The sequence below is a fragment of the Saimiri boliviensis genome, chromosome 3, assembly GCF_048565385.1.
Source record: "Saimiri boliviensis isolate mSaiBol1 chromosome 3, mSaiBol1.pri, whole genome shotgun sequence".
NCBI classification, from domain to species: Eukaryota; Metazoa; Chordata; class Mammalia; order Primates; family Cebidae; genus Saimiri; species Saimiri boliviensis.
The window spans coordinates 143,353,267-143,368,872 of NC_133451.1; the positions used below are offsets into that span (position 1 = coordinate 143,353,267).

Genomic DNA, 15,606 nt, shown 5'->3' on the forward strand with positions numbered 1-15,606 from the left:
AAATGAACCTGTGAAAGAGAGGAACATCTATTGTATGTCCAGAGAAGTTTGAAAAACATGAGGAGGTTTTGACCAACCCTAAAAAGTTCACAGGAAGACTCAGTGATTCTTAGTGATGGAGGCTAACGTGAGTGTGTTACTGTGTGCCTAGATAAGCACTGTTGTGCAGCAGGGAACAGCCTCTTAATGAGGCTGAGATTACAATTGTTAGCAAAGAATCAAAAAATGAGGAAGAAGAAAAATAGGAATTATGGACAGTGTTAAAGCATACAAATTTAGGAGAGCTATATTGAAATTTTAAGTTGAAAATAAGTTATGTTTCATTCATAAGACCTTGTGTAAGAAAAAATTCTGCGGCATCTGAGATTCATTGTCTGTTTTGAAGGAGTCAGAAAGTCAGAAACTATTTCATTTGCATGAATAAAAATGTTATCTTGATAAGGGAATGAGACATTTATTTTAGATATCTACAGACTAGTGACATAAAAATCACATAAACTATAATTGTTGAAATATCATGCCATATGATTATAGACTGTATGAATACAGAATGACTTTACTAAAATAATAAACAATTTAGGTTGATTGCAAGTCAATGTTTTTCTTAATCTTAATCTCCCAATAGAAATTATATTTTAAAATACTTAAGTTTTTTGTGTTGAATTTAGAAAATTAGAGGTAACTTCACTTGTTCTTTGTAGATAGCTACCAAATTTCTGATGCATGTGAGAGAATCTATTTATTGCATTATTTATAAACACTAATACTTGATAACTGATTCACAATAATTCTAACTCCTATTTTCTTGTTTTACAGCTTGGCTCGTCTTCTTCTGTGCCTTTCACATCTATTTTTTCTCAGCTCTTTATGACTGTTGTGGTTCCTCTCATCATTGGACAGGTAAGACCTCCAATTCTATCTGATCTTTTCTTTATGGATCAAATTGTGAAATCTTACATCATGTCAGAGCAGTTGAGAGAAAGGGTATTCAGAGGGAGGAGATAAATGAATATATGATACTGAAAACAAAGTTTCATCAATCACAGTATTCTCATTTTTTTAGTTTTTAAATTAATACAAATCTGCTTTGCAGTTAGCTATATTTAGGGACCCCTGCTAGCTATATATAGGGACTTCTGCACAGAGTCTTCATTTTTAAAATTTATTATCTGCTCTTTGTAGCTGTGTAGCTACCTTGAAAACATCTAGCAAGTCTTTACCTTATCCAGCAACTTTTGACAAGATCTCTATTTGTGACTTTGCGATTCTCAAGGTTTATGACCATTGTTGGGAACAAGCATCTGTCTTTGGTTGGCGTCTTTATAGACTTCTCCAACAGCAGTTATGTTTGTAACTATGTAATCGATAAACAATTTAATTCAATTATCTCTTAAAGTTTGATCTTAGAACATTTAGGGCTTACTTTGTCATTCTTATTCAACTGGACTACTAGAAATTCTATTTTAACTTTTTATAACAATTTAGTAGTAAGCATACAAATTTTAAAACAAGTGAATTTTTTTGTTGTTTTTTGTTTTCTTTGAAATCATAGGATGTCACAGTATCAGAGTATAGAATTTAAAGCACAACTAAATTGAGAAAGTCTTAGGAAAGCTGTACATTAAGAGCAACTCGATTCTAGACTTATTTCTGCCTTTGATTTGCTCTGTTACTATGGTCAAGTTATTTAATCTCCCTAGCTCCACATTCATAATTTATTAAATATTATGACAATAATATCTATCTTAAAGGGTTGTTGTAAAGATTAAATGAAATATGCATGCCTGTAAAGTTCTTGGCATAGAACCTAACTCAGGTAAGTGCTCTATAGCTTCTATTATTATAATCATTATTATCAAATTCCCTGCAAATACTAACCAGGAAACAAGTCTTTGAAATACTGAATATAAAAAATGTATGCCTCGGCTGGGTGCCGTGGCTGACGCCTATAATTCCAGCACTTTGGAAGGCTAAGGTGGGCGGATCACTTGAGGCCAGAAGTTTGTGACCAGCCTGGCCAATGTGGTAAAACCTTGTTTATAGTAAAAACACAAAAAAATTACCCAGGTGTGGTGATGGGTGCCTGTAGTCCCAGCTACTCAGGAAGTTGAGGCAGAAGAATTGCTTGAATGTGGGAAGCAGAGTTTGCAGTGAGTCAAGATCATGCCACTGCACTCTAACCTAGATGACAGAGCAAGACTCCATCTCAAAAGAAAAAAGAAAAAAAAGAAAAGAAATGTGTGCATAGACGTGTAATGTTTACATGCTGTCTTAGCTCAGGTTCTCTGGGCAACGGGCTCAAAGACAGAGGTTTCCATGCAGGAAGTTCACTAAGAGATACCCTTGGGAGCAACACCTTTAGGAGAGTGAATAAAGTAGGATGGAGATGATGCAATCCCAACAGAGGTCTCAGTAGATCCTGTGGGGAGCCCTGGAGGTGGAATGACCCCTCAGAGTTCTCCTGCCTTAAGGCAAGAACACCTGTTCTTTATACTCTTACACTGACCTGTTATTAGATACTGGCTTCCCTCCTACCCTTCTACCAAGGACTGTGACCTTGGGTGAGTCTGCTTTCTTAGGCTGAGAGCAAGTCCCAAAGAGAAACTTCGCTGACATCTCTTACTCACCCAACACTCCCTGCAGCTGTGGGTATAAGCACCTCATTCCTGAAGAGAGGAATCTGGGTGTTACTCCACAGTGTCCACAACAAGGGTGCTATTTTTTATTAATTTTATACTTAGTAAAGGGACTAAATTTAGCATATAAGGAGGGATTTATAAGCACTTTAAGAATACCGTTTAATGGCTAGGCATGATGGCTCACACCTGTAATCCCAGGCCAAGGCAGGCAGTTCACGAGGTCAGGAGTTTGAAACCAGCCTGGCCAACATGATGAAACCCTGACTTTACTAAAAATACAAATATTCATCTGGTTTGGTGGTGCATGTCTGTAATCCCAGCTACTTGGGAGGCTGAGGCAGGTGAATCACTTGAACCCAGGAGGTTGAGCTTGCAGTGAGTCAAGATCATGCCACTGCACTCCAGCCTGAGTGACAAAGCAAGACTTTGTCTCAAAAAAAGAATACCATTTAATTAAATATAAAAAATGATACTTAAAAAATACTTCTCCCACAGTGCTAATCACATAAGAGAGATTCTGACTAAATGTTACATCCCTGCCTACCTCTCTGAGCTCTACCGCATTTCCTACTTCCAGCCTCCCTGGCTTTTCTCAGTTCCTGCTCTTTCTTTCTGTTTAGAATGTCTTTCTGCCTACCTTCCCATCTCATCGTGTTTCTTATTTGACTCTTTAATCAAGGCTTCTTTGAGCCCCCAGCAGTAATTTTCCCTAGATTGTCATTTGTTCAGCGTAATATTTTTAGGTCTGTATATAGTAGGTACTCAATAACACTGATGTTTTTCTTTCATAGTTATCACCTGAAAAAAAAATCTGAAAAAAAAGCATATCTTTTTTAAGGATACCAGTTCAAGAAAAAATAAATTATTCATAATTTTATGTTAAAGAAAAGCCATATTTCTAACACCTCCCTTGGTTTTGAACCATATAGCTGATATATATTTCCCTGGTTATTCTTCATTGCGACACCTTGTTTGATTTCTTTAACCTTTCTCCCAAATTATACCTATGTTTAGTTTGCTTGCTATGTTTAGTTTAATAGCAGTTTGTCTCTGCCATTAGACTGTCAGCTTCTTGAGTACTGGAGCCACATTTGTTTTGTTTACCGTTACATTCCCAGACCATAGGTACCCAATAAATATGTATTGAAAGAGTGAGCAATTAAGAATGAATGAGTCAGAGTTCAATGATCAGTAAGGGATATGCTTTGCTGTATAGAGGCATAACTGAATCTACCTGTATTTCTCACCTCCACACAGTTTAAGCTGTGGATTATATTAGTTTAAATTCATACGTATTTTCTTGGTTCTGAAAATAATTCCATCCAATAATTTAAGGCTCATACATTCTTCTTGTAGTAGATCTTGGAAATTTCCCTATTAATAATAAATGCTTGGCTTAAAATGTAGGGGAAAAAAATCTGTGTGTAGGTTACTTAATTTTTTATGTATAGGGTTATATAATGTATGTAATTTAAAAACATTTATCCAGAGAGAACAATGAATTATTAGATGGCTCATTCTTTGTGTTCTCAGTAGTAAATAGTAAAGTATTCAGTAAATTATAAAGTAATAAAGGTAGTCAAAAAGGAGTATAGGCAGTTTTTTTTTTTTTCTTAAGTGTTCCAGGTACCACAGTTCTTTGATGGCTCTTTTTGAGAAGAAACCTATATGGTTGCATCTACCTGCCCCTTCTCTTGTATTCTGGTCTTAGGAATTAACAGTTAACACCTTGTCTCCACATCTAGAAACCACCAAACAGCCTTGCGTCCTCCCTCTCCTTACACCATGCTCCTTTACCTCCAGGCAGTCACTACATCCTACCATTTCTGCCTCGGAAATCTTTCACACCTGGCCCCTACAGCCCCAGTCACACTGCTGGAGAGGATGACACACCCTCATCATCTCTTATCTGAATTACTGCACCTCCTAAACCTGTCTCTCTGCTGTGAGTCTCTTCCAATTCCTATCTAATGTCTTTACTGCCTCCTGAGTAGTCCTAAAAAACAAATCAATTCATATGATTCCTCTCCTTAAAAACTTCCTGGTGGCTCCCTGTTGCCATTTCCTTGTGTGGCCCCAAAGCCCTTCAGAGTGTGGCCCAACCTGCCTCTCCAGTGCCACTTCCCACCACTCCTCTCCTTAGGGCTCTGCTTTTCCCATGCTATATACTCATCATCCTTCACCTGACTATGGCCCTTCACTGCTCTGTACCTTTGACTGTATTGCCACCAAACTCCTACTCATTGCTGAAGACTCGGTACAGAGATCCCCTCCAATGTGACACCTGCCTGCTCTGACCTAGACTGACCTAGATTAAATTCCACATCTCCTGTAGTACTTGATTCATAATATTTATCAGGAAAGAATATCATTTATCAATGTGCTTCCTAAAAGCAGAGACTGTATCTTCTTAATTTTCTTATCTCCTTGCTTATAGTAACTCTCAGTATGTATGTATGTACTGAATCTGTTATTTCATCCCAAGTGGTAGTCTCTATAGGTTACTATTTATAGGGTTCTTAATAACATAAGAGTAGGGTGTAAGCTGTATAAAAAAAATTGACTGAAGAGAACTTTGAAATTATCTTCAGGGAGCCCCCAGCAGTAATTTTCCCTAGATTGTCATTTGTTCAGTGTAATATTTTTAGGTCTGTATATAGTAGGTTCTCAATAACAATGATGTTTTTCTTTCCTAGTTACCACCTGAAAAACATACCTGAAAAAAGAATATATCTTTTTTAAGGATACCAGTTCAAGGAAAAATAAATTATTCATAATTTTATGTTAAAGAAAAGCCATATATCTAACACCTCCCTTGGTTTTAGCCTTTGGATGAACTGTGCTATAACTGGCCTACAGATATATTGACATAAATGATAGAGCCACATGTCTGAATAGATGTTATTATATAAATGTTGCTGCATAGTCCTCAGATCCTCCAATACCATGGAGAAGGGGGAGCGGTCCACAGGCAGGGGTGCCCAGGGCAGGCAGTGCCACCTCAGCTACCTCCGCCTACAATCACAGCCTCACAAGCTCATCTCTGACTATGGTGGTATAGATTGTGTGGTACACAACAATGCTGCATTTCAAAGAAGTGTACCCACCTTATAGGCATCATAGGTTTGAATATTTATTATTAAAATTGTCCTGGCAGGAGGGAATAGAGTATATTAAAGAAGGGATTTTTCTAATACACACGAAAGTACTATAGGGCTAGAGCAGGCCTGTTGGACCTTGATGATCAATCTGAGGCAGCCCACTTCATAACACCATGCCTGTCCTCACCTACTAAGCTCATATCCTCTAATCAGTAATTCTGCAACCTTACCAAGACCCCAGATTAACTGACCTTTCAGTCACCATCCTCATAGACTTTACTTCCCTTCTTACCCAGCTTTCATTCCATAGTCTATAATCCCTCCTTGGCAAATATTCTCAACTCTTTCACCATTTCTCCCTTTGATGTACTTGCTCAAAAAGCCCCAACCCTGGTTAAAGCCACCTCTGTCTACTCCCCACATGCAATGGAGCTGCTCCATCATTCACCTCACTCCCTGGCAAAGCTCTCAGCTTCTTCTCCTCTCCATTTTACCTACTTCACAAAGGCCCAACGCTACTTCTGCTGGAGCAGCTGAGCTTTGATTCTCAAGAGCAATACACATTGGTCTCATCTTATGTTAAATTCATGACCCCAAACTGAACATGTCATCTAACACCTCCCAGAAACCCTACGCTACTTCCTTTTAGTGTTTCTTTTTCTACTCTTCAAAGGGATTTTTTCACCTTATCCTAGATCTTTCCTTTTACCTCCCCAACACTCTCCCATTTGCCCATTGCCCTCACGTCTCAGTAACTTTGCTTCTGTTTCTCAAACATGCCAATTTTGTTCCTGTCTTAGAACCTCTGCACTGGCTGTTCCTTCTGCACAAAACACCTTGCCACATTTCACCTCCTCAAAAGCACCTTTCGCCACCCTCTCCTTGGGTAGCCACCTGTAGCCACTCAGTCACTGTCATATCATCTAGTTTAAACTTCTGCTCAGTATGTGTCATTATTTTGCCTCTTGCTTATTTGTTGTTTGCTTTTTATTTCTCTCTTAAACTAGAATGTAAGCATCATAAAAGCAGGGACCTTGTCTGCCTAGTTTGATCTATTGGCTCATCTCAACTGTGCGAGGTAATCTTTTGAGGACCTTGTTAGCAGTATACATATGTGCTGGTTCAGAGGAATCGGGTGTCCTGCATGGCAGGCTACTTTCACAGCTGTAACTAGGAGTGCCAAATTACGAAAATAAACACTTGTATGGATTGTTATATGCATTTTTTTTAAATGAGGTTTTATCATTACTAGTTAAACAGAAAATGGGAACTAGAGAGAGAAGAAAAAGACCAGGAAGTATGAGCTGAATATATTTTTCTTAATTTTTTATTGGCAATAAAAGTTTATCATTCAACTTGTGATTTATATTTCGGAGAGTGAATTTTATTTTCTGTTTCCCCATACAATACTTCTTTTTGGTTGAAATCGTTATTGACTGACTCTAATTTGATGGGAGGTCTAGTTTGGTCTTTGTCACAGCTTGGCTGCACACATGGCTCCTAGGCCTCACTTTCCTCATTTGTAGAACAAAGAGTTTTATGTCCTCCAGCGCGAAGGTGCTATGACTCTGTGAGGTAAGATTAGTCTTTCCTTAGATGGTTAGGAGATTGTTCCCCCCATCAATCTAGAAAGAAAGAAAATTTGTGCTGTCACAGCATTTTCTCTTCTTTTCCAACAAACCTTTTCAGTACATCTAAGTGCTTGTGACAAATACTTATTTTGTACATTATATTTAAGAGTGATATACAAATAAACAATGAAACAGAAATTCTACCACTTTTTATTTTCCATCACCTTGAGTATTTTTAAAGTGGCATGTTAAAATCTACTTTTCCCCCTATAAATTAATAATAAAAAAGCATGTCTATACATTATCATTCATGCATCCCTGGTCTTTCCATTAGTGATTTGTTTCAGTTTGAGATGGGTCTTTCATATTAAATAGTCTTCCATTAAAGTTGAAGTTAGTGTTATTAATACTAGTAGAGTTTTGCACTTACAGCATTATATTAGATATGAACAGTTTTCGTTGCCTCACCTGAAAATTGCTTTGGGAAAAAAGTAACAGTGACATGTACTGATAAACAGTGATAGAAACATCATCAAACTGAGACTTGGAAATAAAAATAGTGATCATTTACCAGGGACAGGCCCTGTCTCTAAAGCATTTTATATTTATTTAATTAATCTTCAAGACAACTACTGTTCTATCACAGACGAGGCACACAGAAAGTAAAGAATTTGCCCAACATCCCAAAGTAAGGAGTGGAGCGAGGACTCAAAGTCAGGTGCAGTGTGGCTCCAGAGTCTGTATTCTGAACCCCTGTGCCATGGTTCCTTCAGGAAATAGGGGTCGTAGTCCTACCCACCCACCTCCCTAGCTTTTCAACATTTTATGCAAGTTGACTTGGCTCTCTGTGCCTCTGTTTTCAACAGTAAACTCAGCAGAATAATAGTGTGTGACCTTTCTCATGAGAATGAAATGAAGAAAGACAGGGGAAGAAGTTTCAAAGAGTGAAGTAAATAATAAGTGTTCATTGTGCCCATTTATTATTATTATTGTTTATGCTTTTTGCAAAGTGTTTTATTTTGAATCTACTCGATATTAAAAATATCTTTAAAGAAAGGTGTTATAGAAATTGGATTTGATTTCATATCTCTATACATTGCAACAGGATATTAATGAAGAAACAAAACTTTAGGAAACTGTGGATTTAGTGCAATAGAGGATAAAAATTGAAGAAACAAATTGAAACTACCTTGAAGAAAAATGTTTTGAAATTCAGACTTAACATGAAAAATCATCTATCATATACCCTTACTCAAAAATCAATTTATAAATGTAAAGACAATAGAAACAAAAAGCAAGGAAATCCTTCAACAAAAAAATTAAGAGAACCAAGATGATGGGTATTATACTTTATATCTATCTCAGTGAATCGACATTCTACACCTAAGGCATGTTATTTTTACAGGTTTCCAACTTGGAAGTCATGCAGAAATTGATATATGGCTCCATTTATTAGAAGCACAGAGAGTCAAATTTAAGTTTCCCTTTACCCTTTCCTGCTATTTAGTTTAAAATAAAGAAAATCAAAGTTTTAAAGATGAGACAACAAAATAAAAAAGCTTGCATGGAAGATGTTTTTCCTTCTCTCTTCACAGGGAAAAATAAACAGGTTAATGAGGATTTGTCACTTAATTTTGAACACCTACATTTCTCTGAGGTCTGAGGGCAAATAAATTAGTATAGATTCTGAAGGAAGATAGAACTGGCCACCTCACCGGAATGCCTTTTGCCACTTCATCTTGGATTTTCTTTTTTGCCAAGAGACAATTCTGAGACATCTGTATCAGGTTATATTTATCTAGCTCAAGCAAAGTGTTGTTTCCTATAAGGTTATTAAAGATTTCTATAAGGCAAAGAAGTTTGGAGAGTTTTAAAATGACATGAACTCTTGACAAATACGGAGTGATTACATCAGAAATGTAAGTGGCTAAACTAAGAGAAGATGAGGTTTCCTGGAGTTTATATCCAAAGCATATCTTTGAGGCATGTCAACACTACTTACCCAGTTTTGCTTATGAAACATTTTAACACCTTTCTAGCTACATAGTGCAAAAGCAGCTTCTTTGTGAATTTTATTTTAGAGGAACATGGAAAAGCTCTGTGGAAGCTGGCAAGATATAAGTTTACTTAGAAATATAGACAAATATCACAGTAAGACTAAAAAAGGTGATAATCTGCTCTCCCTCTAGGGTTACTGTTTCGCTTGTACACCTGTCCATTCCCAACTTTCCAGTTGTTTTCTTTACTGAGATTAGGTATCCACCATTAACTTATTGGAGTGGTTAGAAGAAAGACATTTTGGCCAGAAGGATTCTGGACCTGGGAGACCCTGTTTCTTGCCATATCGAGGGAGTCCTATTCTACTATGAGACTCTAAGAACTTTGCAGTGAAGAAAGAGATAGATTTTTCTAGGTTAACTTAATCAGATTACAGTTGACTCTTCGTATTTGTGGGTTCTGCATCTGTGGATTCAACCACCTGCAGATAAAAAATAATTGGGCAAAAAACAATAAATAAAAATATAATATACAAATGTTTTAAAATTAGTATAATCTACTATAGTATAATACATGTGTAAATAGTTGTATTAGGTATTATAAGTAATCTAAAGCTGATTTAAAGTATACAGGAGGGTGTGTGTTGGTTATATGCAAATACTACACTTTTTTTAATCAGGGGTTTGAGCACTCATGGATTTAGTATCCACAGAGGTCCTAGAATCAGTCCTCTGTGGATACCAAGGGACATCTGTATTGCTTATAAAGTTGATTAGTTATTACAGATTTATTTTGGTTTTTAAAATGGTTTTCACTTTCAAGTTATACTTAATTCATATTTATTTATATTGTTGGAGGGCAATGCTGGTAGGAGAGGAAGACACTTATTTTTGGAAGTGGGATCATACATTTTATAACCTATTGCAGAGAGAGAAAATTTGTGGTGTTTTTAACCATTCTTTATTAAAACAAGTTTGAAGGGCAGCATCAATTTCAATAATTTCATGTAATTTCCATTTATTTTATTACCTAAAGGAGTTGAATTATATTAAATTTGCACTGCTATCAGTTTTATACTACCAAACACAATAGATTATGAAATGATTCTTTAAATGAAGTCCCTCTGTAGCTGGTGCCATAGTGATCATGGAGATCTCTGGATACCCACAATACTGTAGCACTATTATCCAAAATTTGTGTCCTAATATGTCAGTCCATAATGCTGTATGACAGACTGCTCTTATTTCTCTATACACCACTGTATTTTAAATTTAAAGACAGAAATGAACGCTAGATAAATTACTATGATTTAGGATCACTTCTACACTCCCCCCACCTTCCCAAAAGAAACCCCATAATATTTTATAAATCCAGGCGTGGCTTTAATTACAAGATCTACTTTTTTAAAGGAAATTATTCATGATTTTTAAAAATATCTAGCACACTTTCGACTTATTTCACCCCACCTAACCTTCAGGGTTTTGTATCTGTACCTGGTACCAACTGGTTAGCTTTCTGCCAAGACTGCCTTTAATACACTGTCAGTTCACTTCATGAGTCCCCGGGAACAGTTAAAGTTGATCCAACAGCCAGTTGTTCAAAGATTCTATTGAGAGTAGTTTATTTTATTCTTGAGCATCTGTAAAGATATGCTCCATTGCAAATTAAGCCTTTTTAATGACAGAGTAGATGATGACAGAACCTCATCAGCCTTATCAGGAGAAGTTCCCTGACCTCATTATTGCTAATGGATCCATGGTAATTCAGCCTGTTGTGAAATCTCATGTTCAATTATGCAGGATAATGAGTGACTCAAAACTTAATATGTCTCAGCTATCGTCCTTATGATAGGACTTGTACAGCTTCTTTCAAAAGTGAAACTAGGTTTTAAGTAGAATGGTTCACTTTTATGTCCAAACAGAAGTTATCACTAATATTCAGATGACCTGATTTTAAAATAAGACAGAATTACTCTATAACTTTATATTTCACTGATCCTTTTGTAGGAAAGTTAGGACAGGTTTATTCATTTTTAAGTGTTAATTCTGGAATTCTAAAAGTATGCAAATGGCATTTGTCTTTGGATTCACAAAAACTCTAGATATTCAGTTTGAATTATTTAAACTCCCACAACACATGCACTTTTGCTTTTCAAGCATGAGTTATAATTTAATTAAAAACTTCTGGTGCATTGCTAGCAGTTTAAATATTAATATGTTCCATGGATCACTTTCGATTATCTACTGTCTTGAAATTCTTGAAGATGTCAGATTTTTAAGATTCCCAAAGTTGCACTTGGAATTGTCTGTTGAGGCAAAGGGGACTGTGATAATTACACACATCCATTAGGATCAGCAGAGGAGATAAACTTTGGGGAGGCTTAATGGGCATGTCTCAGTGACAGCTAGCAAAGAGCATTTGGCATGATTAAGGATGGATTTGAATGCAGTTGAAAATATACTCTCATTATGGACACCCAGTGGAAGTTGCACTACCAATGTTAAATTCCCCAGAAGAAGAGTAGTGTGGCAGGGAAGCTTTGAAATCCACTGTGGCCATCAACCAAATTATTCTCTTTCCTTTATGTCTTTCTGCTGTCAAAATCACTTTGTGATGCCCAGTTCAACTCCCCACATCTCTGAAAAGAGGCAACCTGTTGATCTCTGTATTTCAGATTGTCCGAAGATACATTAAGGATTGGCTTGAGAGAAAGAAGCCTCCTTTTGGTGCTATCAGCAGCAGTGTACTCCTCATGATTATCTACACAACCTTCTGTGACACGTTCTCTAACCCAAATATTGACCTGGACAAATTCAGCCTTGTTCTCATACTGGTCATAAGTAAGTTGGAAAATGGGATAGCCTGGCTATCCTGCAGTCTCCTCAATAGCAACGCATAGCAATGTGTGTTCTCTAAATTCAGGTCTAGTGTTAATTTGACTAGAAATGAATGCTTAATTTTATATTACATTGACTCAGTGACTTTCTCATATGTATTTATTTTTTTAAGAAACAGTTTTACACTTATACCGTAATTTCCTTTGTTTTTGAGTCTGCTCCCCCATTTTCTGATTTACAGTCATTGATATCAGATGAGAGAAGCCTTAATTTCTGTCAGATGCAAATGTTAGACTGAGCACTGTGTCATCAGTTTAGTTTATTATAACTTTAAACTGATCTTACCCCTTATTGTGATTTAAAAACAGGATTTATAATATATGATATTATTATTCCTAGGTATAATAACTTGGTTGCATTGGTTAAAATGTGAATATTTACATCATATTTTCTAATAAAATTTACCCAAAATAATATAATTTCATTTTGAGAAGCAACAGACTACAAAATGCAGGAAACTGCTAAAGCTCAAAAAGCAACCTTTTGTTCTATTTATCCTGTAATCACAAAGACAACTGTTACTAATGTTGTAATAGCGAAGAATCTTCTGTTATTCTAAAGTATATTGTATGCTACTACATTTATGGTATTTGCTAGAAATATTCATAGTATAAACCAGCTCTTTCTAAATTGACCAAATTAAATAACCAAATCTTAAAGAGGCTTTAGGTTTTTTCTCGATAACAAAGAGTGTGTCTGGGGATATCATCAATAAGAACAGACTGAGTCTCACTACTTTAAGTGATTATTTCAATTTAGCAAGGTATGCTTGTTTGGTTTATTTGTTTGTTTTTCTTTTTCAGTTCCTATAAGTTTCAGATAAAACAAGTATACCAATAAGTACACTACAAATACTGCTTTTAGAGTGCTAATTTAGATTCAATCTTTTTTTCTCCTTCAGTATTTTCTATCCAGCTGAGTTTTATGCTTTTAACCTTCATCTTTTCAACAAGGTAAGTGATTTGGTATCTCTTGCTGTTGTTAGTTTTCTAAATAAGGAATCATGCTTTCTACTTGGTTATATGCCACTATGCACTTACATATTTTTTTTTCTACTATCTCCCTGACCATTCTGCCTCTCTTCTGCCACCCTCAAATTGTAGACATTAGAAAGGGTCTTTCCTTGGCCTTGTTTCATCTGTCTATATCGTGTGCTCAAGCAGGCCCTTCCTTTCTACTGGCTGGAGCTGTTAGCTTCATACTGATGATTTTCAAGTATACACCATTCACTGCAATGTTGTTTTTTTTTTTTTTTTTTGAGTTTGAACCCTATTTTTCAATTACCATTTAGATATCTTTACTTGACTGTCTTAACAAGACCTTAGACTCAAGATATTCAAAATGGAGTTAATGTTTTTCCCAAAAACTGCCTCTTTCTCTCTTCTTTCTTTCCTTATTTTTAGTGGAACCACCATCCTCAGAGTTCCTCAAACTGGAATCTTTCACATCATTATTTTTTAAATTTCTCGATCCTACTTCTATAATGTTCTTCCTGCTCCCAAGGCCACTTCCTTAATTCAGGTTCTCGTTCTGTTTCTCTCTAGGCTGTTTCAATGGCTATCTTACTGGTAATTCCATTTCTAGACCCAATTTTCATTATGCATTTCATGGTGCTTCCAATGACTAGAATTCTGATAATGGCTCTCTGGTTCAGATATTTTCAATGGTTATCCAGTGCCTGTAGAATGAAGTTTATTTTGGGGGACAAGGTCCTCCAGTCTATTTTCCAGTCTCATGAACCAATACTGTTGTTCATGCTGTCTAAGCTTTAGGTTGATGTAAAATCTTTGCTGCTCCCTGCAAGAACCTCATGCTTTCTCATTTCTTTCCCTTGCTTAGGCAGCTCCCATATCCAAATTCATCTCCATGTCCTGGTTCCTCCTTCCTGTTCCTAAAAGCTCACCTCAAATGCAAATTTTTTTCACCTTTATTATACATTACAAATATTACTCAAACTTTTGGTTAGAGAAAGTCACCAGGGGGATTGCCACAAGTAAGAGGTGATTTCAATCTTGCACTGATAACCAAGTGTCCTCTGCTTGGTACAGTAAGCCAAGCTGTATTCAATTCAAAGAAGAAGAACGCACTTCCCAAGAAAGTATAGAGCAAGGATTCGTGGAAATTATGGGGCGTGACCTGAGCCATGCAGAATGGCTAAATCTTCAGCCGTCAGAGATGCCAAGACGGAGTTCTTGGTGGGAGAAGATGCAATAATGCAAATGTGGACACATAAAAACAAGATATGGTGAGACAATAGTAGAGGAAGACTGGAAATAGTAATAGTAACTGAAAAGGTAGATTTGAGCCAGATTGCAAAACACGTGAACACCAGGCAGTACCAATGAGTAACCACAAGGGAAAGAGCCTATGCTGTTCGTAAGTCTTGAAAAAGCATCAGTGCACTGAATGGTGCAGGCCTCACATTAGGCACTTGGCTCTCACAGCACTTGGTATAGCACTGGGCTGATTGTAAACAGTCAATAAAAACTTATTGATTGATGTAATTTGAAGCATTTTCCCAAGCTTGAGGTTGTGATTTATGAAGTAAGAGTAAAGCCTGGAGCCGTTAAGTCACAGAGAAAATGTGACTTAATTGGGTAACTCTGAGAGCAGGAGCTATTTTAAAGTCCTTTTTGTAAATGGCTTGTTATATCACCTTAGAAAAGACATTTGCCTTTCAGTGGCAGTTTGTTTGCTGGTCCTTGTGGCAAAAGTGATAATCAGACCCACTCCTCCTATCAGATGAGGTGGGATGCAGATATCCTGCTAGTGACTGAAAATTTTCTTGACAAATAGAGCACAGAAGAGCATAGAACAGCCACTACTGGACTGCTAAAGGAGACGTGGGTGGCAGAGGTACGACACCTAGTTGAACTAAAATTGAGAATTTCCAGCACAGAGTAGACTGGACTTTCATAAGGCTCTGTGATTTTTAAATCCTTCTTTTCTTTCTTATTCTGCACTTACTGAGGTTCTTTCAAGGGGTTTGTTTTGTTTTGTTTTGTTTTGTTTTGTTTTGTTTTGTTTTGTGACACAGGGGCTTTCTTTGTCATCCAGGCTGGAATGCAGTGATGCCATCATAGCTTGCTGCAGCCTCAAACTCCTGGGCTCAAGTGATCCTCCCACCTCAGCCTCCCAAGTTAGCTGAGACTACATGCAAACACCACTATGCTTGGCTAACTTGTAATTTTTTTGTAGAGACAATCTCTTGCTATGTTGCCCAGGCTAGTCTTAAACTCCTGGACTCAAGTGATCCTTCCACCTTGGCCTCCCCAAAGTGCTGGGACTATAGGCGTGATTCACCATGACTAGCCATCTGTCAGGTATTTAACTTTCTTGATTGACAGTGAAACCTACACCTTCTTTGATAAACAACAGCATATAGAACTTCTGTAATCAT

General features: G+C 36.8%; 1 protein-coding gene across 5 annotated transcripts in view; it reads left to right on the forward strand.

Annotated features, from left to right (window-relative positions):
• The window catches only part of SLC10A7 (solute carrier family 10 member 7), a 277,896-nt gene that overhangs the window by 214,982 nt on the left and 47,308 nt on the right, over window positions 1–15,606 (forward strand). For 4 of the 5 annotated variants that reach the window (XM_074396846.1, XM_003927997.4, XM_074396847.1 and 1 more), the window contains 3 exons: window positions 817–900; window positions 11,984–12,149; window positions 13,108–13,159. In XM_074396846.1, the coding sequence (XP_074252947.1) occupies window positions 817–900; window positions 11,984–12,149; window positions 13,108–13,159 (302 nt within the window). Of the gene's footprint in view, window positions 1–816; window positions 901–11,983; window positions 12,150–13,107; window positions 13,160–15,606 lie in introns of those variants that run through there. The other variant, XR_012516990.1, reaches the window with a different exon arrangement.